Raw genomic sequence first — 25,232 nt, 5'->3', positions numbered from 1 at the left:
TCATTTGACACACTGTGCGTACTGTAAGCTGTAGCCTTCTTGAAGTGACAAAAATGTGTAGCCTCTCTCTCGCAAAATACAGATCCATTGCAGATTTGTGTTGCAAAGTTGTGTATTTGTTTTTTTTTCTTGAGCAAGTTCTTTTGGGAGAAAAGGTTAAAATTTGGATGCAAGAGCAGAACACGCTACAAGGGGGAGGGAGGGGTTCCATTGATGGTCTGGAAATACGGACAGGATAGCAACTGTCGGATGCAACAGAGAAAACTGCTCATTTTTTACATGTTACATGTAGATCAGATCGGCCAAGACTTTGCCCATCTTAGGTCTATGAGAAAAAAACAGTGTTGGTGGACTTTTTAACCCAATTGGGAATTGTTACCCGGATGCTGCGTGTTATTGTGCATCTAATTCATAGCACTAGCTAAAGTGTATCACGGCTGATTGGATCTCATGCAAACGACTCTTTTACGTTTGAGGTGGTTGGGGAGTGAGTCAAGCTGGTTGATTAGGATACGTAGAGTTTGTTTGGCTAGTTATTTTGAAAACGGTGACGGTTGTAAAACTAGAATGGCCGACTACATGAAGTCACTCAACCTATTATTTCTGCAATTCAGAAGATGTCTAACAAGTATGTCATTTAGTAACCTACGTTTTACAGTACGGTTAGAGTACCCGTATTTTTAGTAACCACCTTTTTTTTTTTTTTTTGTCATTTGCAAAACTATCAATCTACACAATAAATCCTCAATCTAATTTTGTAACTTTAATGGGCTCAATAAAGAGAACAAATGCAATTTATGTTATACCAGAGTTGAAATTGCACAAAGTGGGAATAGAGGAGGAGAACAAGAATTAACCCGCCTTGCTTGCGTATTACTGAACGACGTCACCATTTAGTTTATGAATGACGTGTTGGGGTGGAGATTTCTTGGAAAGCTGTATAGAAACCTCAGCGACAGATATCCAGTATGGGTTAACGCACAATAGAAAAAGGTCCTGACGTGCAGTTTGTTTAGAACAGTTTTTGTATAGTGGTATGTTTTAGTATCGTACAATTATAAATTTTTTTGAGAAAATGTGGAGAAATAGCAGGAAACAAAGTTGCTGCTAAACACCTCCACATCTGATGCATTTCTTTTGGACGACCCAGACCCCAGCTCCCATGGCCCATACTCTTGAATTGTTGGTGTGAGCTCGGGTTGAAACCTTTTGGCACCTCAAAGCCACCTAATTGCCACAGCCTTCCAAACCCGAGTTTCCCCCGTCTGAGAAAACCGACATTTTGCGATACATTTTTTAACTTTGTTTTTACCTTCTATGTCTCACAAAAGTGATGCTATTTAAATCGAGATGCTTCCGATATTCGGCATCCGGCTATTGCTGAAATGGTCCTTGGTCCTTGTGTTTTTTGTTTGTTTTTTTGTTTTTTTGTTTTTTTCCTTTATTTTTGGCTCACTGCTTGTTTCTCCCAATTGCTGTTGTCGTACTGACACAAATGGGTGCAATTCTCGCTGCATTGTAATGTCCTCAACGTCATCGTTTCAGTTGAACGCCACAGTTTTTTTTATTTCTTTTGATTTCTCAAATTATTGCCATCTGGGTTCGTACGTGAATGCTCAAGAGCTACGTTGCATAGTACAGTCTCAATTCATAATAGTTTCTTCTTTAGCGCCAAATTAAAGTTTGCACTCTACTCAAAAAAAAAAAAAGACCAAAAAAAAAAAAAATCCCAATCAAATCTTCTTCACAAAAGCTAAACTACTTGAAGAGGGCTTTGAGGGAAACTATAACCGAGGCTGTGATTCATAGATCGCCACATGCGGCATATATGGTGATAAAGTGTTTTATTTTAGCACATTTTAGTGTGTATAATTGCTCCTTTTCCTACTATTGAAGACGAATTATCATTCAGAATTTGTATGAACTTCCAACAATAGTATGACCTTTGCATTATGTATATTTAGTTTCATTTCAATGCAGTTTCGCCACCGCGGGTTACAAAAACGTATACATAGGTTTAGATCAAGTCAGGAAGCAACAGAATTCCGAATCAACTAGAATATTCTTCTGTTTACTGATACCCGCTGGAAACGACTGTTGTTCTTCAGAACTCCAGGGGTTTGATTTTGGAAACAAAGAAAACACACACGTGGGAGGGGCAGAAGCTACTATAATTGACAGCTCTAAGTCACTCAAAATGGTTCATGAAGCAGCGCCACCTAATGTAGAAAAGTGTCTGTGCTGTATCGGTGTTAAGGAAGTAAGGTCTACTCAAAGTTTACAAAGAGTTTACGTCTTCAAAGATCTGACACTAAAGATCCAATATTTTAGCCTTTTTCTTTGCATGAAATTACGAATTCCAGCGTTTTTGTCACTCTTCATTTCGAACTAAACCGAAAGCACTCTTTGAATGTCAATTTTTTGTGATAATACAAACGCATATGATCCAAAGCAAGAACATTGTTCTAGTCTGAAATTGCAAACATTTCAGTTCAATTTTACACAAAATCTGCTAATGAGCTTTTCTTCCGGGTCGCCAGGATCAACCACGGAAACAGGATAACGGCGACGCATGTCTTGAAAAGGCTGACGAATTGTATATTCTAGCGGTTTAATTTGTCCACAGTGAGTTCCATAAACAATAGAGATTTTGGGATAAGAAATTACCAGTATTGTGTTTGCCCTTACACCAGATTTAGATCACAAGAGCAAACAAACACAATTAGTCTGTCTTTTTTCGTACGGCACGAATAATAACTCCAACCATGCCACCACCGCTAAATTGATTAATACCGAGGTAACTATAGGGATTTTATTATAATGCAAAAGTGTCTCCCCCACCTCGTCCTTCTCGAGGTTTTCCTCGGCTTTAAATTTTTCTCTGCCGCACGGAACCTGCACGGAACATCTTGTCCTTGGGAAGACTTGCTAGGAGCTCTAACGGTGTATACATATTTTGTTGTGTTCGAAAATCTTCCAACATGCTACAATTGCTTTTAACGATGCTTCTTTATGGTGGCTTCTTTTCTCTTCTCTGTGGGCATGGTTGTCCCAAAATGTCCTCATACAAGTCGCACAGCAAAGGCAGTCCAACTACTCATCTTCGTTAACCCATTTCCAGGTAATTATTAACGAAGCTAGTCTGTATAGTATCCGCAAAAAAAAAATAATAACAACATGAAAACTAAATTATACACTATAAATTTCACTGAAAATTCAAACTAAATTCTCTCAACCAAACACTTGTATCCTCATTTACTCTTCTTCAGCTTCCTCGATAACTATTCCATTTATTATCTTTCCTTTCTTGAGTAACAAGTCAGCCAACTTATCACCAAGATCAACATACTGTGAGTCCAACATATTCCTTTGCAAGTGGCCGTCTTTTAGCCAGTTGCGGACCAGAATCAACACATCTGACGTACCCTCAAAATCATCCACTGGGCCCGGTATTATTACGGTAAGCATATTGACCAATGCAGTGAATGTCAATAAACTGAATTTCTTATTGGGGATCCTTAAATGTCTCATGACTTCAGCCTCCTTGTCGTCGTCGTCTAGATTGTGATAGTATGTAACCAACGAAGACAATAAAACTACCAACTCTTCTTGTGAAACAAGATTTAAGCTCTTGACAACGGATTCAAAGTCAAGATCTGATGAGGAGTACTCATCCTCATCCTCTGAATCATTCTCCAACTCTTTGCAGTCTGATCTGAATTTGCTCACTTTGGATTCTACTCTATTTTTCAACTCGTGAACTAGTGTCAAAGTTTGATTTGGGTCAACAATGGTCATAAATAATTGGAACTGGGGCCAAATTGGCGACTCCTTATCAATAATTGATCCTACGATTTTCAAATCAGTGAGAACTTGAGTAGTATCCTCGTCGATATTCTCCAAGTAGGACAAATTCAAGCCATGGACAATGTCAATGATTCTCCACTGAGTAACCAAACCATAATAATCACCAATTGTATGTTGATAAGCTTCGACGTACTTGGCATCTTGTCCATCTTCAGCGCCAGTATTGACAATTTGACCAGTTGCAACATTATTCAATCTCTTCATCAAAGTTTCACTAGTAAACATGGAAAGCCCATCAACTTTTCCAATCAACTGGCTCAACCTGATCAAGGATTTGTTGCTTCCACGATAATCAAGATTTACAATCAATCCACCTTTCATACTCAAGAAATGATCGAAAACCAGTGAAAATTTTTCAAACTTGCCTTTCAACAACGTTCCAATCAACAACATCAAAAATGTATTCTCAAAATTGGTTTCGCATGAAGACAACTCAACATAATCCCAGATTAATTGCTTCCAGTTGTTGCCTCCTCTCAAGTTTGCTATGATTCCATCACGACGTTGCTCAGATAACTTCTTAGGCACCTTCATGTACAATGCAACAAAAAGACAATCAATCAATGTGCTAGACTCGGATGTCAGCTTCAACTGCTTGTGCTTCGACCTGGCAACACTTTGAGCCAATGGATAAAATACAGAAAACAAACTTCCTAAAACCAACAACAATTTCGTCAATGTCCATAATTGGATCATAGCCGGTGAAGGGCTCAAAAAAGCGTGCGGAAACAAGTAAGAAGCAAATGGCAACGCACTTAAACTTCTGAAATCATTCTCACCAGAGCCTCCAAATAAGGACGTGGCCATAACAGTTGCCATTCCTCCTAACAAGTACCTATTAGGCCCGTTTGAATTTTGATGTTGTTGTTGTTGATGATGTTGTTGATGTTGTTGTTGCTGCAGCTGAAAGGTTGGTGGTGATGGAAGCTGTGAAGATATTTGTTGCGCTTGTGGTTGAAACGCCTGTTGGCCTTGTAGGTAAGATGGTCCACCATGACTTTGCAGATTATTTGGACTCATATCTCCGTATATCTGCTGACTGTCATTGACAGGTGAGCTCAGCAACTGACGTTGACCTAAAGGCATCCGTATTTGTGGACTCAAGTTAGCATCCCGAATAACCTCTTGCAAATAATCATTTTGATCCTTCAATACAGCATTCTTTTGCTCCAAATGTCTAATGTATTCGGTAGCTTTGGTCAAGATACTGGCCTTGTTCAACTTTGATGCTGGGGTGATTCCCTCCAAGTCGGCCACCGAGACATCATCAGCACCAGCGGCAATTCTCAAGGCAGGGACAGCATCTCTCAAAATCAAAATCTTTGAGTTGATGTTGGTCCTGTACTTTTTCTCAATCATGTTGTGGGAATTTTTGTCCTTGAGGTTCTTTGGATTCTTTGGTTTTGTCACTTTGGAAGTAGACCCTTTCCTTGTTTGTTTTGCTGGTGGTTTCTCAACTGTTTGGTTTTGAACAGACTCCGGGGAAGTGTAGTCAGATGTTTCGACAGTGGGGTTGGACAATGGGGATATAATCTCGCCATTGTATGTGGCAATTGATGACGAATTTGATCTTATTTTGGTGCCATAAGTAGGTTGTTCGAGTTGATTATCCTGGAATGTACTCTGTGGCTGTTCAGAATAGGCTGCCAAGTATTCTGGAAATCCCACCTCTTCTCCATAGATCGATGATGGTGATAGAGTTGAGCTGTTGTAGTTGGCATTGTTGAAGTGGGTGTTTGCCACATCTGATTGTTTTCCCAAGACTCCTGAAATGGATTTGAGAAAGTCGTCAGTTTCATTGAAATTGAACGCAGATTGTGCACCCATTTCGAGACCATGTCCATAAACATCGCCCAAAATGTTATTCCCTGCGTCGTCGATGTAGTCTATCTCGTTGTTTTGGTCAAAGACCTTATTGTTGTCACTATTTGGCCCTCCAGGACCTCCAAAGTTGGAGTCTATTTGTGACATGGTTTGAGTAAGCCTACTGTATATTGTGACTGGTTATGGCAGATTTTAGTCTTTAACAAGATTGATAAGCGTCGGCGATTGCAATTTTCCAGACCAACGTCAGTAAAGAAAATATGAAGTGGGAAAAGACACTATGATATAGGTTTTGACAATTGCTTTTGCAAAGAATATTTCGCTCTGTTATTACATTTGAAAATGCAAAGGAATTGATTGAACTTTTGTATGCATTTGAACGTCTATAGTCAGGAGTATCCTTTTTTTTTTTTGCTTTTCTGGCGCTTATTACGCAAAATGAATAACAAAACATAAAGAAGAAAAAGAAAAATCATCTGATTTTCGACCACCTTTGTGTGACTTGCAGTAAATATTTCTTAAGTAAGACAGATGAGTATTCTTATGCCTTTTTTTTTTACATAACCTTTCCAGCATTCGGTTGCCGTAAAAGGCAGTCGATGCGGCTCAGCTTCGCAGGGATTACGGAGTTAACGTTGGCTCAAGTGGAAAAAGTGAAACATAATCACGGGTAATCGTTCTGACTCCGGATTCACCCCATGCTTTATTAACCATCGCCTTAACTTCCGTAATCATACGCGAAGGTGAAGAAATAGTGTTGCGGGCTTCCTTGTGAAGGGTCACGGACATCTTTCAGACACTCGAAGTCGAGATGAATCTATTTACTAGAGTATACAGACTTAATTACAACGTGTTAGTCTTTATCACAGGTAAAAATCGTTGCAACACAGGCGTAGTGATTGTGCGTTGGATTGTAGGCGCCTCTTCTTTCGCATACATGACAGACCCGTCGTGAGAGGCACAATTCACATGGCAAACAACTATCTCAATTATAAACGAGATGCATATCTACATAGATGCCTNTATTACTCCCGGCTTCTATATGCAGGGTGTGCCTTTCTTCGCTTGTTTTAAATCACCCTTCTTGGGCCAAGGATATGCTGCGCACATGTGTAGGCGGGTATAAAAGCCGGTATATTTAGTATTTCCTTTCTTTAGCCTATACTGGAGGCAAACTAGTTCTGCATACAGGACATTGCAATTTATACTTCATCCAACTCTCAAGACAGTCAGCATGGAAGATATGATGACAGGGAGTAATCATATACTCCGTCTGTGCAGCTCCTGCGTGATGATGATGATGATGATTTTGTCTGGCTTTCTTTGCTTCGCTTGAACTGTCGTCCTTGACTAATATTGGAACTGTCACATCTGTCATACAAATTGGACAGGTGCATTCACAATCGACAAACTCTTTAGAGCTTCCATCGTTGTTTGACTCGGTAGCAGATGTTTTTTGTTTGAAGCTGGCTAGCAAATCACTTGATATTCCACCTTCTTCCAAGTCCTTCAAACTCAATATACGGTGATAATCATAGGCTTGTGGTAACCACTTCTCATTAATCCAAAACCTAGCACCTAATCTGTATTGTAGCACCAACAATACTAATTGTAGTAAGACCCAACCGGTAACAACCAGACATAAATATGGATCATATCTGTGTCTCAATGGGTTTTCTCTGTACAATGCAAAATAGTAGATCGGAACTACTCTGATCACACTACTTCCAATAATAAATTGCCATGTGAATGCATTGCGCCTGTTTTTGAGTGTATTTCTCAAAAATTGAGGCACCCAGTACGAGTTTATGAGTACCAAGCAAACATACTCAAATATGATTCTATATTTGCGTCTCCAATCAAAGGAGGAAAATATGAGAAACATGGCAATGATGGACAAGGTAAATCCGGACGCAAATATAGAATTGCTGTAAGACGTTTCTTGCCATGCAGTATTGGGCTCCTCTGGTGTCTGTGGTTGTGGTTGTGTGGGTGGTTGTGTGGGTGTATTGGCTACCGGTAAAAGAGGACCTTCCGCTGGTTCCTCAACCGGTGAGGCAGTACTTTCGGGCGGCGCAGGCTCCTCTCTTGAGCCTCTCATTATTTCCCACCAAGTGGTTCCACGTTCGTTCGCTTGTGTGGTCAATACACTGACCAAAAACCGCATTTCAAACACGCCACACAGGATAAATGCAATAGTGGCGACACACGCTAGTAACAAATACAAATCAGTGGCGATGGTGGACAACAACAACGTAATTATAGCCAACAACGAATCCTCAAAGCCAAAAAAGTACAAAGTCGTGCTTGAGATGACAGACAATTGTCCAGGGGTTCTCGCCGCATTCACTTGGTTGAAAATGAGATATAACTGGATGGAGACCAAGACTAAAAGCCCAGTCAATACATGCCTTACTTGTTTATACCAAACTTCAACCCGTTCTCCACTAAAAGAAGATCCCGGTTTATTCGTCAAAACGATCCCGCAATTGGGTGAGTACAAAACAAACTCTTTGATTGACAACTTTGGCAAAGTTTGTGGTAATGGTTTCCCACTGGGACTTTTCAACTCGGTATCAATATATCTCAATTCATCGTGGTTGAAGTCAGTTTTGTTAAATTGCATAAACGCAACCATTTCACATTGGTCAAATGCCCTCAAAATCGATCCATTCATATCATCCAATGACAACGTAGTGTCATCACGCATACTGTTGTATTGACCCATTAATATCTTTGCTGTGGCAAAATTGGCCTCACTCATAGTTAAATGACTCAATCCGTACGATCCATAGAATTTGGCAGAATTCGATGTGGCCACCAACGCACCTGTGCTTTGGTAATACACGGCGTCCATCTCAATCGTGTAATCGTTGACCTCTGAATAGTCCTTCAAGTTCAAATCGACCTTTGCAACAACTGCATCGTGGATGTAGTCGCTCGAGTTGGTGGCATGAAACTTGGGTTCATTGAAATTATACTGGAAAGCTCTAATTCCAACCGCAATCAAACCGGGTGTAGTTATGTTTCCAATTTTAGGTGATTCGGCGTCTTCCTTTTTTTGGTCAATTTCTGTATCTGCGTTTTCCAACCCCATATCCTCATTGCTTGTTCTTTCTTTATAATACTTTCTCAAATACTTGGGTATCTTCTGTACTACTGGTTGCACTTGAGATTTGGCGGGGACAAACTCACCATGTGCACTACCTGAAATATTCAACATGTACGCTCTTCCACTATTGTTTTCCACCTGATCCCTGCCCCAGAATTGTTTCACCTTATCAGTAACTTCGTTTGGTAATATGGAATACTTTTGATCTTCAGTCCAGGGATCCTTTTCACTGAATTTGTGGATAGGCCAATCAGCCACGGACTTGTGGTTGAGGTAATCATCGTATGAAAGTTGGTATCCTGTGATATTCCCATATCCCAAACGATATTCCGAACTATTCAACTGTTTAAGAGCCTGGCTTGCCTGTGATTGGAATGTTGCTAACGTCTCTCTTTCGATATCTGAGCGAGGTTCCTCATTCCCTGACGGTAGAGAGAGAAATATGAACATCACTATAAAGAATATTAAAGTCCCCCTGTCCATTGCCATTTTGAAGTTGGTCAAAAAGTTCTCTCCTGTGGGACGTGGTGGAGGTACGGGTGGGAAGGGTGATACTAAATGAAGTGACTGTTAATTTTGCCCTTGTAGATTTTCGCGCTACCGTGTGAGTTTTCGTCACCAATTCAGCATCTAAAATACTTTCAGAATAGCTTTACACCTCTCTACATCGTATTTCCTCCAAACTGACCTTTGTCAGGCCTATTTTTGTTTTTTTTTATTAATAGAAACGATGATATAAAACTGCTAAAATAATTAAATATAATTAATAAAACGTGAAGAAAAGATTTTGTTTTTAGGTATCACACCAGTGTCTAGAATCTAACACATCAATGCCAGCCACTTAAACCGACTATAAAAAAAAAAAAATGAGCAACGCAAATTGAAATGTATGAATCAAGTCTTGACTGCTTGCAAGCTACAAGCTCAAATTCACAACAAAAAGTATCCTGCAACAGCAATAAAAGTGAATAATCCAGCATTCATTCCAGTAGCTCCCAATTTGTTAGCGGCATTGACTTGGGAAACTGCAGCTTCACCTGTGGAAGCAGTTCCCGAAGCAGTCACCACAGTGTTTTGGGTGGTGGTAACAGCAACAGTTTCAGCATTCTTCAAGAATCCGTAAGTTCCATTCAAGTAGGCAGTCGACGATGGTGCAGGTACTGTTGAGTTATGGGTGGCTGACGCAGTGCTGTTTTGATAACTCGACGTTGTAGTTTCTTCGCAATCATCATCATTGTCGTCAACCTCTTCGTCGTCACACTCCTCTGTAGGAGCTAAGGTCAGTCCAGATGTGCTGGTGTAGTCATCATCTCCACTATCATAACCATCTTCTCCTGGGCAGACAATATCAGTAGGATGCAAACCACTAAGATCACTTGTACCGGAACCTGATGAGCCTGAACCTGAACCTGAACCTGAACCTGAACCGACTGAGCCATAGCCTGATGATCCTGATCCTGATGATCCATAACTTGGTGACTTAGAACCCGATGATCCAGAGCCTGATGATCCATAACCTGACGAGCCGGAGCCGGATCCTGATGAGCCATACCCTGATGAACCCGAACCACTAGTAGCAACAGATGTGGCGGTGGTTGTTGTACAATCTTCATCGCCTTCTTCAATCCATTCCCAGTCACCACTATCATCTCCTGATGAACCACTTGATCCGCTTGAGCCACTTGATCCTCCGTAATTGGATCCACTAGAGCCACTAGATCCACTAGATCCGCTTGATTCACTTGAGTAGCCATAATCAGAATCATTCTCATCTTGTGGGTAAACAGTTTGGGTGACAACAACGGTAACTGTGGTGGTGGTGATACCTCCGCCAGGAGCAACAGTGGTACATGGAACAACGGTGGTAACAGTGTAGTACACAGTCTCTGCACATTCATCAGGTTGTTGAGTAACATAAGTTGTAAACGTCTTTCCAGCACCTGTGTATGTAAGTGTAACTGTGTGTGCTTCGGTTACTGTGGCTCCACCTGGTGCAGCAGTAGTAGGATCTTTTGCAGTACCTTGACCCTTCGTGGTGACAGTAGTAGTTGCTACTCCACCACCTGCATTAGTAGTAGTGATGGTAGTAGTTTTAGGGTCGCCTGCAACTGTAGTTGCTTTGGTTGTGGTGGTGGGAACTCCATTAGTTGGTGGGACATCAGTATTGGTTTCACAATCGGTCAAATCATCTTCTTCACTTGTGTTGGCAGCATTTGAAGTAGGCTTAGAAGTAACCGTTGGGGTAGTGGTTCCACCAATTCCGCCATTTCCACCAGTGGTTGTGGTTGGACTTGAAGTGTATACATTTGTTGTAGGGTCATTGGTGGCAGTTTCACAATCTGTCAAATCATCTTCTTCACTTGTTCCGGCAGGAGTAGTAACCACACCAGCAAGGGAAGAGCTTGGGTGCAATGACGTGCTCAGGGAGTTGTAAAGTGCTGGCTCTGATGAAACGCCAGCAACAGTTGAGGTTCCTGGATTCAACAATGAACTCAACCAGTTACCAGAGGAAGTAGGATCGGTGTTGCTTCCTGTAGCTGTGGTGGTGGGGTAAGTGATTCCTCCGGTGTTTGTTGGGACGATGTTGGTATTTGAGGCTACGGGACTAGTTGTTGGGTCTTCACACTCTTCACCGTCATCTGGTTCAGAACTTGAGGAACTTTGAGATTGAGAGCCATTCGATGGCAGCAAAAGGCTTGAAAGGAAGTTTCCACCTGCGGTTGTTGTTGCAGATGATGAATTGGAAGACGATGATGGAGGTGCGTTGCTCAATGTTGATGCAACAGGATCCAAGCTTTGTGACAAAGATGATTGTCCAGCAATGGTTTGTGTGTTGCTTGGGGTTGATGATGATGATCCTGAGCCTGGATACAAGTTTGACAAGATAGACCCAAGACCTCCTGGAGATGAGGATGATGGTGTGGAGCTGGATAAAGCTGGACTTGATGAAGTTGGGTTGCTTGCTGCTGGTGTAGATGATTCGTCTACACAATCAGCCTCGTCGTCGGCTTCAAGCGTTGTTGATGTGGATCCTCCATTGGCGGATGCAGTGGCTCCTGTGGCTGCTGTTTGTGCTGCTGTGGCTGCTGGTGATGATGGAGCCTGTGAGTTGGCTGCTGCTGCCGTGGCCGTGTTACCTGTGATTCCATTTATAATATCATCAAAAAAGTTTCTCTTCTGTTGTTGAACTCCCTCCGCATTGGCAAAAGCCATCAAAGCCAAACAAATTGAAGTTAACGTGGTCACTTTCATTTTCAACCCTTTTCAATTCCTGACTTGTAGCTCGAACGTTAACGAAAGTATGAAATGGGAGTCAATTGCTAATTGGTTTTAACAGGGTGCCGAAGATTGAAGGAACTCAAAAAATCTTTAAGAGGAAGAGATTTCTTGAACGAATTATACTTTCGTGCTTGTTATAAATGAGCTTGAAAGGTCCCTGTATCTATTTCTCACGCAAAACATAGTATTAACTCGATTTGGTTGTAAATGTTTTGGGGTATATACTCTTTTCTCAATTTGGTAAATTTTGCAGCTTGTGGGTCTTTGTGTTAGTAGTGCATATAAGCACAAGCCCATTGTTTTTTAGTCGTGTGAATTACTGTGTGGAGGTAAAAAAATTTCCCAATTGGGAAGTCAGATGGATTTTTAAGCATTTATGAAACTTGTACAAACTTGTGAGTTTAATAGAAAATATATGGAAGTGGAATACATTTCAAGCTCTTGCGGAGTATTAAGCGAAAGATCTGTTATTGTTTTCTGAGACTTTCCTAACTTGGGGGGGGACTTGGAAGCAACATGTAAACTGCATTGTCGTTTGATACACCCTGCACATTGTAGGTATTTGGTGAAATCGTAAACTCCAGCTCGTAACTGGAAGAAATAGAATTGGTGATGTGCGGAGATATATATGGAGAACAGGAGTGTATTGTAGTGTATGGCATCTCCTTGTGTGTTTGATTGAGGATAATGAGTTTGAGGTTTCGTAAATGTCCTCTTCGCCATTTTGTAAGTTCGCAGTTGCCTCAACGCTCGTTGTCAAGGTTAGTCTCCCTTGCCCTAGCCCTCTAAGTAGAATCTTCACGAGTGCTGCTCGTGTATGCTCAGGATACTCAAACCCTTCATGTATAGCGTCTAAACATACGCAAAACAAAAATATACTTAATTCGGAAAACAAATTTAAGGGACTCGCGGATTTTGAGAGTGATTAAATCTAGATTCTCTCTTCAATAAAGAAACTCTTAACCCCGTCTAATTCATGGTTAGAAGTAGTATTCAAGAATAGTTTTGAAATGTGTCAATCTTTGACTAAAGAAACACAATCGGGAAAAGACGTGGGGCTTATTGTAGAAGGATTTTCGGGTTTATTTTGACCTTTACTATAATGTCGAAGCTCATGACAAACAATGTATGTAGAGTGTAGATGTAGTGAAAGATCCACTTTACAATTGAGTCAAGTCCCCATTTCCAAAAATGGTTGACTTAATAGACATTATCAATTGTATCCATGCACTCAACGTGACTTGCAGAGTAAATTACAATAATGATAGCAATTATTTGAGTATTTACATTGGTCATAGTGATGTTGGATGAGTATAACGAAAAGCTAGCTGGTGTTCAGGAATGCGTCAACCACCTAACCTGCAACACTGCAATCAATGTGGCAAGTTACACCAGTTTACTTCGCGGTTATCATAGACGCGGTGTGGATGGTGATCGTAATTTGGGTGTCTTTAGTGATTATCCTACATACGAGGAAGCAGCTGCGGCGGCACTTAACGACCACGGTAACATCCCAGACGTTGGACACATGGACGGTGTGGAAGGAGGATATAATACTTCACCAAGCGTATTTTGGTGGCAGCGGCACAGGCTTGGAGGCTAAGCCCAATTTTTTCACCTGAAAAGATGTAACAATATCTGCTGACACCTAAGCCGCTCCCAGTGTACGTAGGCTTTGCATCAAGTTTACAAAAGAAAGAATAGATATTGAAAGTTAAACTGAATCTTGTGTGTATTATAAAATAGTAGCATCGGGTATAAATTGTTTCTCGAGGGTGATAGACACTTACATAAGGTTGACATAAGGCAAATCAGACAAAGTCTCTGCTCTCTTTGCTTTTTGTTGAAATTCTGCTTTTCTTCTGGCAATGACTCTGTTGACACTCTTTCTAACAATCTTCTTGATCTGCTGTTGTTCAGACAAGCTTCTTTTCAATGATCTCTTTGCTGTGCATTGGCCTTTACTAGCACCATTTGATCCACCAAAGATGGAGCTGAATAACGTTGTGAATACATCTGAAAGTAAATCGGAAAAGCTGAATGAAGATCCACTGCTGCTTGATGAGCTACTCGAACCACCGAATAATGAGCTCAACAAGCTACTGAAGAAAGAACCTGATGAACCAGTAGAGTTGGAAGAATTGCTTTCAAACAAATCATCAAAAATCTCACCAGCAAAACCCAACAATGAACCAATGATGCTTTGTCCAGAGAACGAACTGGAATTACCAAATAACTCACCAAAAACGTCCTCTCCAAGTCCTAAGAGATCAGTAATGAGATCTCCACTTCCTGAACTGGAACTGGAGGAGTAGGACGACGATGAAGTGGAATTTGAATCACCAAAGATAGCGTCAAGAATGTCGTCAATGAATGAGTCGCCACTGGAGGAGGAGGATGAAGGCGTGGATGAGCCTGATGAGTTGGATCCGTAGCTGCTGCCAGTGCCATAGAGTTCATTAAAGATATCACCGAGTAGAGAACCACCGGTGGAAGTTGATTTCGGTGATGTGGATGTAGTTGTGGTGGTGTTTCCTGAGCTTGATCCAAAGAAATCATCAAACAAGTTGCCTAATGAGTCACTTCCAGTTGAAGTTGATTGTGCACTGGTGGTGCTTGTCGTCGTGGAACCCGTAGCAGCACCAGAGTCTCCCCCAAAGATACCTCCCAACAACCCATCAAGAAATCCCCCTGTTGTGGCCGTTGATTGACCAGTAGATGTCGTAGTAAGGGCTTTACTGGCAACACCACCAGCAGTTGAACCTGAGCCAGAGCCAGAGCCAGATCCAGATCCAAAAAGGTCACCAAGTAAATTTCCACCTGATCCTGATGTAGTTTTAGCTTGTCCAGTTGAAGCACCAGACGCGAATAAAGATGGTTGAGTAGTGCTAGCCTGCGTTTGACCACTTCCACCAGATTGACCTCCATATAACCCATCAATCAAGTTCCCAATGGAGTCGGAAGATTTTGCGGAACCAGCAGCAGTGGCGGTACCTGTTGCAGCGCCCGTATTTGCACCCAAACCTGTATTGGAACTCTGTAAAGCACCCCCTAAAGCAGCATTCGAGGCTGTTTGAGCCTCAGTTTGGGCAGAGTTGAGAACAGCAGATAATTCAGCATTATCAATTGAAGCTGGGGCTGCAGCAGCTAATGTTGCGGATAGTATGAGTGTGTTGACTCTCATTATTGTGCAGACTCTGGTTACAAAGTAACGAATGAATGTGGTGGGAAAAAAGAATGAATGATGAACATCTTCCAAATTCACATTCCTGATCTCAACGAAAATCGACTCTTTATATGTATCGTCTTCACCTTGTTAATCATCGTCTTTGCTATATAGTTAAAGGTTAGTAACTCTGTGTTTCGTATAGACGTTGATGCCTCATTTGGACCAAATTGATCAAAGAATATTCCTAATCGGGAAATAGTTGGAAAAAGTTAAAATGTTACAAAAACCTGAAAGCCTCAAATACCGCGCTACCTGTTCCTAATTCGGTTTCAGTGTAAACATAAACAGGCCATTGACCAGTTTGGAAAAAAACAATCAACGACAAAGGAAACATTGTTATGGCTCATTGTCTAATGCAAGGGGGCAGAGTAGTCATTGCCGTGTTAGTTAGGTACTTCATCCCTGAGCTATTACCCAAAAGGGTGATCGAATCTTTATCAATGGATTGATTGAGAAGAGACACCACAGGGAACGGGAAGTTATAAGCCTTCTGCATGTCCAATTCGACGTTGAAACTCTGCTATATGTCAGAATGTGGGCTGTGTTTGCAATCAATAGTGAATTCGCAAGCAACTTGCCTCAATTTCCAACGTGGTTTCGAAATTCTCCAACCATGATGCTTTTGCTTAGGCTCTTGGCAACGGGAGTGTTCCATCATCTCGAGAAGATCCATCTGAAAGCTAAGATACTTGTCCCTCGCCTTGGCGGGCTCTTTACCAATTAGATGTAAAAATTGTAGCTTTAGATTTAGCTTTATATGCAGGATTTCTCATTAAGAATTCTTTTGAACTGGAAAAATCTATCAATATTGTCCAGGGGCAGCAGCTGCTGGCTAATTCCATCCCAGTCCAATCACTATTACCAAATGAGACCAACACTTGCCCTTCGGGTAAGACCACGTCGTCCAGAACGACCAAACCAAACCCCGTTGCTCCCACCACTAAAACTATACCACGCCATACTACGAGCTCACGTGCATAAATTACCCCAGGACTTGCGATACTTGGGTGACCAGTACGTCAAGAAGGAGTTTAAGGATCACAAGAAAATTGATAATCCATTGCATATAGTTGGGTTCTTGACTGAATGGCAAGACTACTTGAAACAAGTTGATGGAGGCAAATGGCTCGATGGGAAATTGAGCAAGACGGAATTGGACAGAATGACACCTGAGCAAATTGGTCAATTGTATGAATTGATGAAGGCCACTAAGAAAATCGGCGAGGATGAAATAGAATAAAGCTTGTTGTGGAGTCTACCGTGTTGCAATAACTATATCAAATAGAGTCTACTTGTTTGTTACATATATGTATATATAGATATGTCCGATATTCACACTTTCCCTCATTACATTCTTTTTCTTTTTACAATCCTTTACCGTAGTTGCCCGAGGCAAAGAAATCAAAGATAATCTTGACAATCTTTTCCAAAGCCTCTAACCAAGCTTTCAATTGCTCAGCAACTTTAGTCTGGTCAGCCCCCAATTTCGCGAAAAAGTCCTTTCGATAAGGACATGCTTGCATGGCCAACTTGAAAACAGGCTTAACAAACATACCGTGGTACTTGGACAAGGTTTTACCATAAGCATCAGTAAACGTAGCAGTCAACTCTTTGTCTGGTTGATCAATGGTTTCTCTCATTGCCTGTGCTGTGAATTGTAAGCCTCGTGATAACCATAATAAACCCTGGGTTGCGGTCTTGGTCTTGGTTTTAGATTCAGTGAGGACCAAATCTTGCAAAGTGGAGGCGTTGGCTGGGTCTTCTAATAGTTTCTTACGGATCTTGGCAATGTTGCCATTCATGTCATTTTGAACAACAACAAATGCAGTTGAACCTAACAAGTCAAACAATTTGACAAGTGACTCAGAAGCTTGCAAGAAATCTGAGGTGTCGATTTTACCGTCTGTGATTTTCACGTCGGCAAAGGACTTTTGCATTTCATCAAAGAAAGTTGACATATTGAAGTAGATGTGGTGTAGTCAGTGGTGTAGTCAGTGGTGTGGTGGTGCTCTCTTGGGAACTGAAATTTCGGTGAAGAAGGAAAAAAAAAAAAAAAAAAAAGTTGTCAACGCGTTACGAGTCGAGTGGCTGTGACGAGCACAAAATACTTAGATAAAACGTACAGTCTATAAAAAGCTACATTACACACTACCACTCCAAATTATCAGCCCACTGCACTCGTCTCTCCTTTACTGCTGTATGCTTATCTTCTCTTGGTGTATCTTGAGAAACTACTTCCACTCCCAGAGCTGCATTCATGGCCTCTTTCTTGAGCTTGGCTTGATAATCTCTAAATTCCTTTTCCGAATAAAACCCAGTTCGCATTCCCTTCCTTGCTCTATCCAACTTTACATTGTACATTCGAAGAATTGCCATTTGTTGAGCGTCATTGGAGTTTGTTGGTATCTGCACCACTTCATCTTCATTGTCAGGAAACGGTAGTAAATTGTCACTAGACCCGTTTATCTCAGTAGCAAAATCCGTTGCTTGACTCACCAACCCCGTCAGCGATTCCATAAGGTAAACTTTTGCATTCTCAATACTGAGACACGACTTTGATGGAGTGAGGGTCTGGTGTCTTGGCTGGCATACCCCAGTTGGTCTAGTGGCAGCTTTTATCGGTTTATGCTTGAATGGCAGAATGACTTTCTTTTGAATATTGTTGGTTTCGACTAGAGGTAGGCTCTTTCTTCTGTTCAAACTGGGTGCCTTTTTCGTAACTCTATAAGCTTTGGTCAAGTTCTCCTTGTTTTCATTTTGATGCAATCTAAAGTATTCGCTCAACTCTGGGTTGATTTCATCTATAGGTCTTTTGAATCGATTGCTAAATACCCTGGTCCTTGTAACATCATCCATTTCAAAGTCAACTTCTTCCATCTGGTTCCATTCAATACACCCAAGAAACTTTTGATCTGGTGGTATCGCTGAAAAGTTTTCCGAATTTCGTGCTGAAGCAACCTGTATGAAGTGGTTTGTAGCGTCAAACAATTCATTCGTATATCGATTAGTGTTGTTCTTATTCGGTGGAAGGCATATTCGCATATTATCTAGATGAGGTGGCGCTGATTTAGGTCTGTTTGGAATCGGTGCCTGTTGCTGTAGCGGCTGTTTGTGTACAGAAGCATCTTGCGGTAGAAGATCGTAATCAATTTCTTCAATGTCATCAATCAATGCATCATCCTCCAGCAGGGATGATAGTGATCTGGCCATGGTGTTTGGTATATCGTGCGCGCGTGTGTGTGTGTGTGTGTGTGTGTGTGTGTGTGTGTGTGTGTGTGTGTGTGTGTAGTGGTTTTGGTGATATCTGTGATTGGATTTGTTATGTCTTTCACTTTGGTGATGCTCTGTGTTCTGAAATAGCTGTGTTTACATTTTGTCTTTAATAGGAAATTATATGTATCACGTGAGTAACCACTACATACCGTAGCTGTGACTACAGACTTTCAGTAGTTGTTCTTCGTTTACAAAATTGGTATTAGTGTAGTTTGTATACCGCCGCACCCCTGCCCTGTCCCTCACCCCTCAGCCCCATGTGCATATGAGCCTGGCGTGTTCTTCAGTGCACCATTTATCGGCTATTCTCCAAACTCAAAAGAGGGAAAAAAAAATCTCAGTCTCGTCAATATTGCTATGGCATTTGATTACGAAGACTTGTCACCCGTCTAACTACACAAATGAGACCACCACCAAACTCAATACATGAATACCTATACCGGCTACTAATCGACTCGCCCGGTTTCAATAGATGGGTTCGTAAAATTCACGCAAGAATCAACCGTATCCCATACGATCATTACCCAGATCTTTCACAATTGAAAGAGATGGATATCCACGATTTCAAGCCGACTCGACTACAAAAGTTGAATGCATTCAGAAGAGTGTGGGCTCAGGAGATGAAGAGCACTTTCAGATTCTGGTGACCGAAGAACTAAAAAAAAGAAAAAAATTGTATTATTATTAAAAAGCTACAGCAAAAACTAATTTATTGTTGAAACACATCCTTTGGATTAACCAAACTTCTTCGACTCACCATTGACACATCATCCTGCAACGCCGTAATCAATTGATTATTCGAGCCGTATTTGAAATTATCAGCAACGACATTTTGCTTATACCGTTTAACAACGTACGGAGTTGGATCATTCTTCAAAACCTTCAGCAACGACCATGTGATTATATAATTGTCAGTAGATGATACAATCGCTGTCTCCTTCTTGTCCAATCCCGTATTGAAATACGCCCGCGTAAACTGCAACTCTTTCTTGTGGTTGGCATTGTTTATAAATGCTTCGTGTTCAGGTAACAAACGTAATCGTCTTGGCGTTGGCTTCTTATCTTTATCGAAATACGCCGTGAATCCTGACTTTCCAGCATTCTTTTGTCCAGACGAGATCATGGTGTCTATCAACAAAATGTACGTTTTGCAAGTGGCCAATATCCATCTACCATCTTTCGACACATCAATACCCACAATAGGGTCTCCCAATGTGGGCAATGCGGTTTTAGCATTGACACCCAATCTATCAAACAAACGAATGTCACCTTTTCCTGAACCTAATGCAATGTGACCACTTTCAGTTGTAGCTAATGCCTGGAATTTATTGTTTGAGGTTTTGTATTGTTTATAAGTTTGGTCATTAACCAACTTGGTTCCGCTCAACCTAGGATCAATTTCAAAAAGTCCATTGGAAGAAATACCAGTCAATGTTTGCTGATTTGTCAACTGGGCAAACTTGGAACTAGGAGCATACGACTTGATCGGCACATTATCGGAGATTTTCCATTCCTCAACAACTTTACCTCGGTTAAGATCCATTTTGTAAAGTACCTTGTCGTTAATGTCAGGATTGGATAATATCAAAAACTGATCTTCTTGATGAAGCAACATCTTTTCAGGATTGAAGTTGTGACCTTTCAAGTCGGTCACATTGTTGATGGTGGTTTGGAAATTCAAAGCCTTGTCATCTTGGCTAAACACTCCAATCTTGTCACCGCGAGCAACATAAGCACGGTCTTTGTATCCAACACTCAAATATGTATTCTTGTCCTTTTTGGAAAAATTTTGCAATTCTTTGTTAAACTCACGTGCAGATAATTTGTTGGAGCCGTCCTGCCCCTCATCTTCTTTCTCCTCTTCATCCTCCTCCTTTTCATCATCATCATCATCATCTACTTCACTCGCTGTATCATCCAATCCCAAGTTTGAAAAAGCATCAACAAAATACTCATCTTCTCCTTTATCCGCACCAAATTTCTTCTTATTCAACGTTTCATACATTGCAACAACAAATTTATTTTGAAACTGAACCAAACCGTTAAACTCCAAGAATTTCAAAAGCCATGAATTGGCAACAATCTCATTTTCCTTAAATGTATAATGGTTGAAGATAAACGACTGATGCTCGTAATTAAAAGTTGGATTCATATTCTTGCTCACTGTCGCATTAACAACCAACCCTTCACTTGACCTAATATACAATGTATGCTCCCACTCACTCAAATCAATCAATTCCAATTCAACTGAGCTGCTCTTTATCACAAATGTACCCGTGGCAGAATCATACAAATGTAAAGCAAACTTTTTTGTCGAATATACAACATCACCTTTAGGAGCTGTCTGCTTCTCATTCTCACTAGCTGAGCTGTTTATATCTTCATTATCAACAAACAACGACTGCTCCTCTTCATTTCGTGGACTCGTGGCATCCTTGAAATCCCCATGGCTATGATCACTTTCATATTCGAAATCTTCAAAATTCAACAACTCCGGTTTGTAAATAAACTCCTTCAATAAACTCAAATCATTAATCTTTATTGAACTTTCATGGTACTTCTCTTCATACAAACACTTGTAAATAGTTGTCATAAAGGACTCAAAATCACTATTTCTCACATCATCACCAACAATAAATTCAAACTTGTCGCCTAAATCTCCATTCAAGTCCTTCCAAGCAATAGCTCTCGAACTTCCATCAGATGCGAGATCTTTACGGAAATATCTCAAATCTTCAGTTATCGGAAACACCCATTCATCTTTTGATGCAGAATCGTACTTGGCATTTGGTGAAACTATGGATGAATTGGCACCAATTTCATCATCTTCATCCTCGTCATAATCGTCATCGGAATAGTTGGAATCATGACCAAATTGACGTTCTCCTTCTTGATACACCTTGGTGATGCACAATTGGTAGAAAAATGGCGTTGTTGTTTGTTTTATTGCTGCATAAGCGTCATTGTATAAACATTCAATTTCTCCCTTTGGTGATTGTTTTGAGCGTGTTAGAAAAAGTTTCCCGGATGGAATGGAGGCAACCTCATCGGTGGACGCGGTTCCTATAAACTTTTTGATGAAATTCATGATAAGAATTAGCACCAGGAAAAGAAAGGGAGATAAGGGTATTGTATAAGGGAGGTGTCATATATATATATATCTTTGTGAACACGACATTCGTAAAAACAAAACAAAAGCAGAAAACGTCGTGTACAAAAGTACAATCTATCTCGTATTCAAATGATATCTCTCCTATCTATCTATCAACATCTACGGCTCCCACTTCATTCAAACTTATTAGGACGGCGATAAAGTAAGAATCCAGACTTGACTCCAACTTTCGTATACAACAACTGAGCCCTATGGTTTTCAAACTGAGTAGACCAATAACATTTTTCACATTTCAATCGATCAGCTTCATCATAAACAGCCTCAATCAATTTTCTACCCACACCATGTAATCTCAGTGTCTCGCTGACGAATAAATCGTTCAAGTATAACGCATCGTTGATGGTCCATGTGTTTCTATGGGTCAAGTAATTGGCAAAACCAATGATCTTGTCAGTATGGGGGTCAACTGCCACCAATGCGTATACAGGCTCTTTTGGATCAAGAAATCGAGCAAATGTAGTTTCGGAAATCTCTGGCGTGATTTTATCTAACGACTTGTAGAATTCAATGTATCCAAGTGGACCTGTCCAGAGATTCAACCATTGTTCTTTATCTTTTGCTTCAATTGGTCTGATAACGACTGACATTGTGATATCTGCTGCTACACTGCTGTAGAGCTCAAGAGCACAGTTGTGTATATACTTATTTATAGTCACAGCCATTTTCTCTTCTCCTCTCCCCCACCCCCAATTATTTTAATTACTTGGACCATTTTTTTGCGCTAAGCATTTCCCAATTGGGGGATAAGAAATGCGAAAATGGGTGCGTAGCTGCAATTTCGCGCCAAAAGAGAGAGAGAGAGGGATGGGGAGGGGAATAAAGAAACGTTTGAAAAGTTACCAGTTGACCCTGTTGACCTTGTTGAACAGACGTACCGGTGTTTCCAGGTCTGTGCCAAACTGCCCAGCTTACAATTAAACGTAGTGAACGGGTTTCCAAACAAAAAAAAAAAAAAAATCGGTAATCTCAATTCATTAATTAATAATACTATACTCTCTACCAACACTCGTAACCACCATCAACCACCAAATTATGGCCGGTGGTATAAGAGGAAGCTGAATCTGAAGCCAAGTACAAGATAGATCCAACAAACTCCTTTGGCTCAGCCATCCTCTTCATTGGAATCTTGCTTTCCCATTCAGCCTTCATTTCACCATGACCAGCAATGACATTTCTCGTCAATGGAGTCAAAATGTATCCCGGACTCAATGTGTTAACTCTGATGTTGTATTTGGCCCATTCACAAGCCAACGACCTTACCAAGTGGATAACACCGGCTTTTGACATGTTGTACATACATTGTGGTTGTGGGTCATTGACAATAGTCCCCGACATAGAACCGATAAGTATGATGGAACCCTTTCTGTTGGCAGCAATCAATGGTCTGGCAAATGCTTGTGAAACGTAGAAAGCACCCAACCCATTCACCTTCATAATAGACTCGGCATTCTTGGCTGGGTATTCTTCAGCTGGGAAATTTTCAGCATAACCAGCACTGTTTATGAGAAGATCGGCAATTTTACCGTGTTGTTCATTGATTGATTTGAAGGTTGACTCAACCGATTCAGCATCACCAATATTACATGCCCATGCAGAAACTTGGCCAATTGGTGATTCGTGTTTGCCTTTGAGTTCTTGTTCACCCCAAAGGAGAACTTCCTTGGCAGCCTCTTCGGTTTTTGGTAGACTGATATCAACCAATGCAACATCTGCACCTTGTGCTAATAAGGCTCTTGCCACCACAGCGGCCAAACCACCCAGACCTCCAGTCAAGATAGCTAAACGGCCATCCAACCTAAAGTTGGGTACTATATTGTCGTAGGAGTAGTATGCTGCAGTATCCATAGTTTATTGAAGTTTTAACGATTGTGTATAAGGTAATGTATGCTTATCAAATGATAAAGTAGGAAAGGAAGAAGAAATGGAATGAAACGATTGGAAATTGTGGGTATATATATATATATATGATTGATTTAACCTTCGCAGTCATCTTTCCTCCTTTTCTTTTTTCTTTTTTTCTTTTTTCTTTTTTTCTGATAGACAGGTGAATTTGTGCAACTTTGAATTAAATTTCTTTTTTTTCTCTCTCTCTCTGAGACAAACAAGAGACGCAAAGATGGAACGATAGGGGAGTAGTGTATACAAAGACTAGTAGAGAGAGGGGGGTGTAACTTTAGAAATTTGTTTATTGGTGCCCCCCTCCCCCACGAGGTGTACACACCAAGGTGTGTAACAACTGGTATACAAAACGAGTGGTTTAGATTACGGAAGGAGATGGTGAGCGTAGACGGAAATATTGTTATGATGGCGGAGCAAAATCAATTGAAAGGGAGAAGGTATTAGTTTATCAGTGATCAAGAATTAGTCTGTGCTGTCACCTCTCCCCTGCACCCCGCCTTTCCTGTTTCCTGTGTTGAGTATTTAGGGGTGACCTTGGTGTATAGAGTGTTGTATTAAAAATAGAACATTCCAAAGAAGAAAGCTCAGCGTCTACCTCACTGTAATAACAGTCAATTCTCGGAGGAATTGTTCAGTTCTTTACAAACAAAAAAAATTTAAAATCTGTCAAACTTCGGTGCAATTTCTAATATGATTCCTCCGACGCGCACCCATAAACTGATAGACGACAGACAGAGAGACAAAGACAACAACAACAACAACAACAACAACAAAGAGAAAGACATAGATAGTAGAGTAAGGCGGGCAGTTGAATCTACGGCCTTAACTTTATCTCCCTCTAGTGGTTATCGCTTATTAATCTTTAGTTGGAGCCACAGTTTTACACAGTAATAGGCTCGTCGTTACCATCCATGATGAATAACCTTCACCCCCCCCCCTCCCCACCTTCCACTTTCCACTTCTCAATCCTAATCCATGTACCGACAGCAGCCCCCTTCACACACGTAACATCTCCATGGGTCCCAATAGAATGTGACTAAAGATGGCATCGAATCAGCAAAAATGTGTGCTGAAACCATAAGAATCGATAATAGTTGCAGCCATCTACAAACACAGAAAGTAGGCAAAGAATCCAAGACAATCTCTTCATACACCTCGCTTATCTTGTCGTTTCTTTGTCTGTAGTTTGTATAAAGTATGAAAATAGAGACAATTACTACCCTGTATCTTACACCCGCCCCTCGCTCCTCCTTTTCTGTCTCTACGTATAGGATTTGATCTCATCCGAAATGCTTCAAGCCTATGACGTTTCTTTTTGCTGCTTACAGTACACACGTCTTCCCATACATACAGGAAGTGTGGTACCTTAGTAACACAACTAGACTAAGAATCGTTATATGCAAAAGACGTTTCGTGTCATTTGGCAATCCTCTATGTAAAAGAGCTCAGTTTTGTGTAATGCTAGATGAGATGAGATCAGGAAAAAAAAAAAACAATAATTGTGAAATCAACAATGATATCATTATGCATAATATGTCTGAGACAAAATCAAGGTACACTTGCATACATTACACCCT

General features: G+C 40.8%; 11 protein-coding genes across 11 annotated transcripts; 2 read left to right on the top strand and 9 right to left on the bottom strand. All coding sequences in view use genetic code 12, as the record gives it.

Moving 5' to 3' along the window:
• Positions 1-3,255: 3,255 nt before the first annotated feature.
• Positions 3,256-5,838, bottom strand: CPH2 (Cph2p; the record flags this gene model as incomplete). Its single annotated transcript, XM_051750610.1, has 1 exon — positions 3,256-5,838. One exon carries the CDS (start codon positions 5,836-5,838, stop codon positions 3,256-3,258), a length of 2,583 nt encoding a protein of 860 aa, XP_051610067.1.
• Positions 5,839-6,850: 1,012 nt separating this feature from the next.
• Positions 6,851-9,253, bottom strand: KGF57_001407 (ubiquitin-protein ligase; the record flags this gene model as incomplete). Its single annotated transcript, XM_051750609.1, has 1 exon — positions 6,851-9,253. The coding sequence occupies one exon, from the start codon at positions 9,251-9,253 to the stop codon at positions 6,851-6,853; it is 2,403 nt and encodes an 800-aa protein (XP_051610066.1).
• Positions 9,254-9,733: 480 nt separating this feature from the next.
• On the bottom strand, positions 9,734-12,055 carry PGA25 (Pga25p; the record flags this gene model as incomplete). Its single annotated transcript, XM_051750608.1, has 1 exon — positions 9,734-12,055. The coding sequence occupies one exon, from the start codon at positions 12,053-12,055 to the stop codon at positions 9,734-9,736; it is 2,322 nt and encodes a 773-aa protein (XP_051610065.1).
• Positions 12,056-13,382: 1,327 nt separating this feature from the next.
• KGF57_001405 (uncharacterized protein) lies at positions 13,383-13,685 on the top strand (the record flags this gene model as incomplete). The annotated part of the gene is made up of 1 exon (XM_051750607.1): positions 13,383-13,685. One exon carries the CDS (start codon positions 13,383-13,385, stop codon positions 13,683-13,685), a length of 303 nt encoding a protein of 100 aa, XP_051610064.1.
• A 183-nt stretch (positions 13,686-13,868) lies between these two features.
• On the bottom strand, positions 13,869-15,266 carry KGF57_001404 (uncharacterized protein; the record flags this gene model as incomplete). The annotated part of the gene is made up of 1 exon (XM_051750606.1): positions 13,869-15,266. One exon carries the CDS (start codon positions 15,264-15,266, stop codon positions 13,869-13,871), a length of 1,398 nt encoding a protein of 465 aa, XP_051610063.1.
• A 910-nt stretch (positions 15,267-16,176) lies between these two features.
• Positions 16,177-16,551, top strand: KGF57_001403 (uncharacterized protein; the record flags this gene model as incomplete). The annotated part of the gene is made up of 1 exon (XM_051750605.1): positions 16,177-16,551. The coding sequence occupies one exon, from the start codon at positions 16,177-16,179 to the stop codon at positions 16,549-16,551; it is 375 nt and encodes a 124-aa protein (XP_051610062.1).
• Positions 16,552-16,675: 124 nt separating this feature from the next.
• On the bottom strand, positions 16,676-17,269 carry HET1 (Het1p; the record flags this gene model as incomplete). The annotated part of the gene is made up of 1 exon (XM_051750604.1): positions 16,676-17,269. The coding sequence occupies one exon, from the start codon at positions 17,267-17,269 to the stop codon at positions 16,676-16,678; it is 594 nt and encodes a 197-aa protein (XP_051610061.1).
• Positions 17,270-17,459: 190 nt separating this feature from the next.
• KGF57_001401 (uncharacterized protein) lies at positions 17,460-18,521 on the bottom strand (the record flags this gene model as incomplete). The annotated part of the gene is made up of 1 exon (XM_051750603.1): positions 17,460-18,521. The coding sequence occupies one exon, from the start codon at positions 18,519-18,521 to the stop codon at positions 17,460-17,462; it is 1,062 nt and encodes a 353-aa protein (XP_051610060.1).
• Positions 18,522-19,293: 772 nt separating this feature from the next.
• On the bottom strand, positions 19,294-21,672 carry VID27 (Vid27p; the record flags this gene model as incomplete). Its single annotated transcript, XM_051750602.1, has 1 exon — positions 19,294-21,672. One exon carries the CDS (start codon positions 21,670-21,672, stop codon positions 19,294-19,296), a length of 2,379 nt encoding a protein of 792 aa, XP_051610059.1.
• Positions 21,673-21,869: 197 nt separating this feature from the next.
• HPA2 (D-amino-acid N-acetyltransferase) lies at positions 21,870-22,343 on the bottom strand (the record flags this gene model as incomplete). Its single annotated transcript, XM_051750599.1, has 1 exon — positions 21,870-22,343. One exon carries the CDS (start codon positions 22,341-22,343, stop codon positions 21,870-21,872), a length of 474 nt encoding a protein of 157 aa, XP_051610058.1.
• A 409-nt stretch (positions 22,344-22,752) lies between these two features.
• On the bottom strand, positions 22,753-23,601 carry ARD (Ardp; the record flags this gene model as incomplete). The annotated part of the gene is made up of 1 exon (XM_051750598.1): positions 22,753-23,601. The coding sequence occupies one exon, from the start codon at positions 23,599-23,601 to the stop codon at positions 22,753-22,755; it is 849 nt and encodes a 282-aa protein (XP_051610057.1).
• Positions 23,602-25,232: the final 1,631 nt, after the last annotated feature.

Source organism: Candida theae (assembly GCF_024610275.1).
Source record: "Candida theae strain CBS 12239 chromosome Unknown scaffold41, whole genome shotgun sequence".
NCBI lineage: Eukaryota > Fungi > Ascomycota > Pichiomycetes > Serinales > Debaryomycetaceae > Lodderomyces > Lodderomyces theae.
This window is presented reverse-complemented; position numbering and strand designations above follow the sequence as displayed.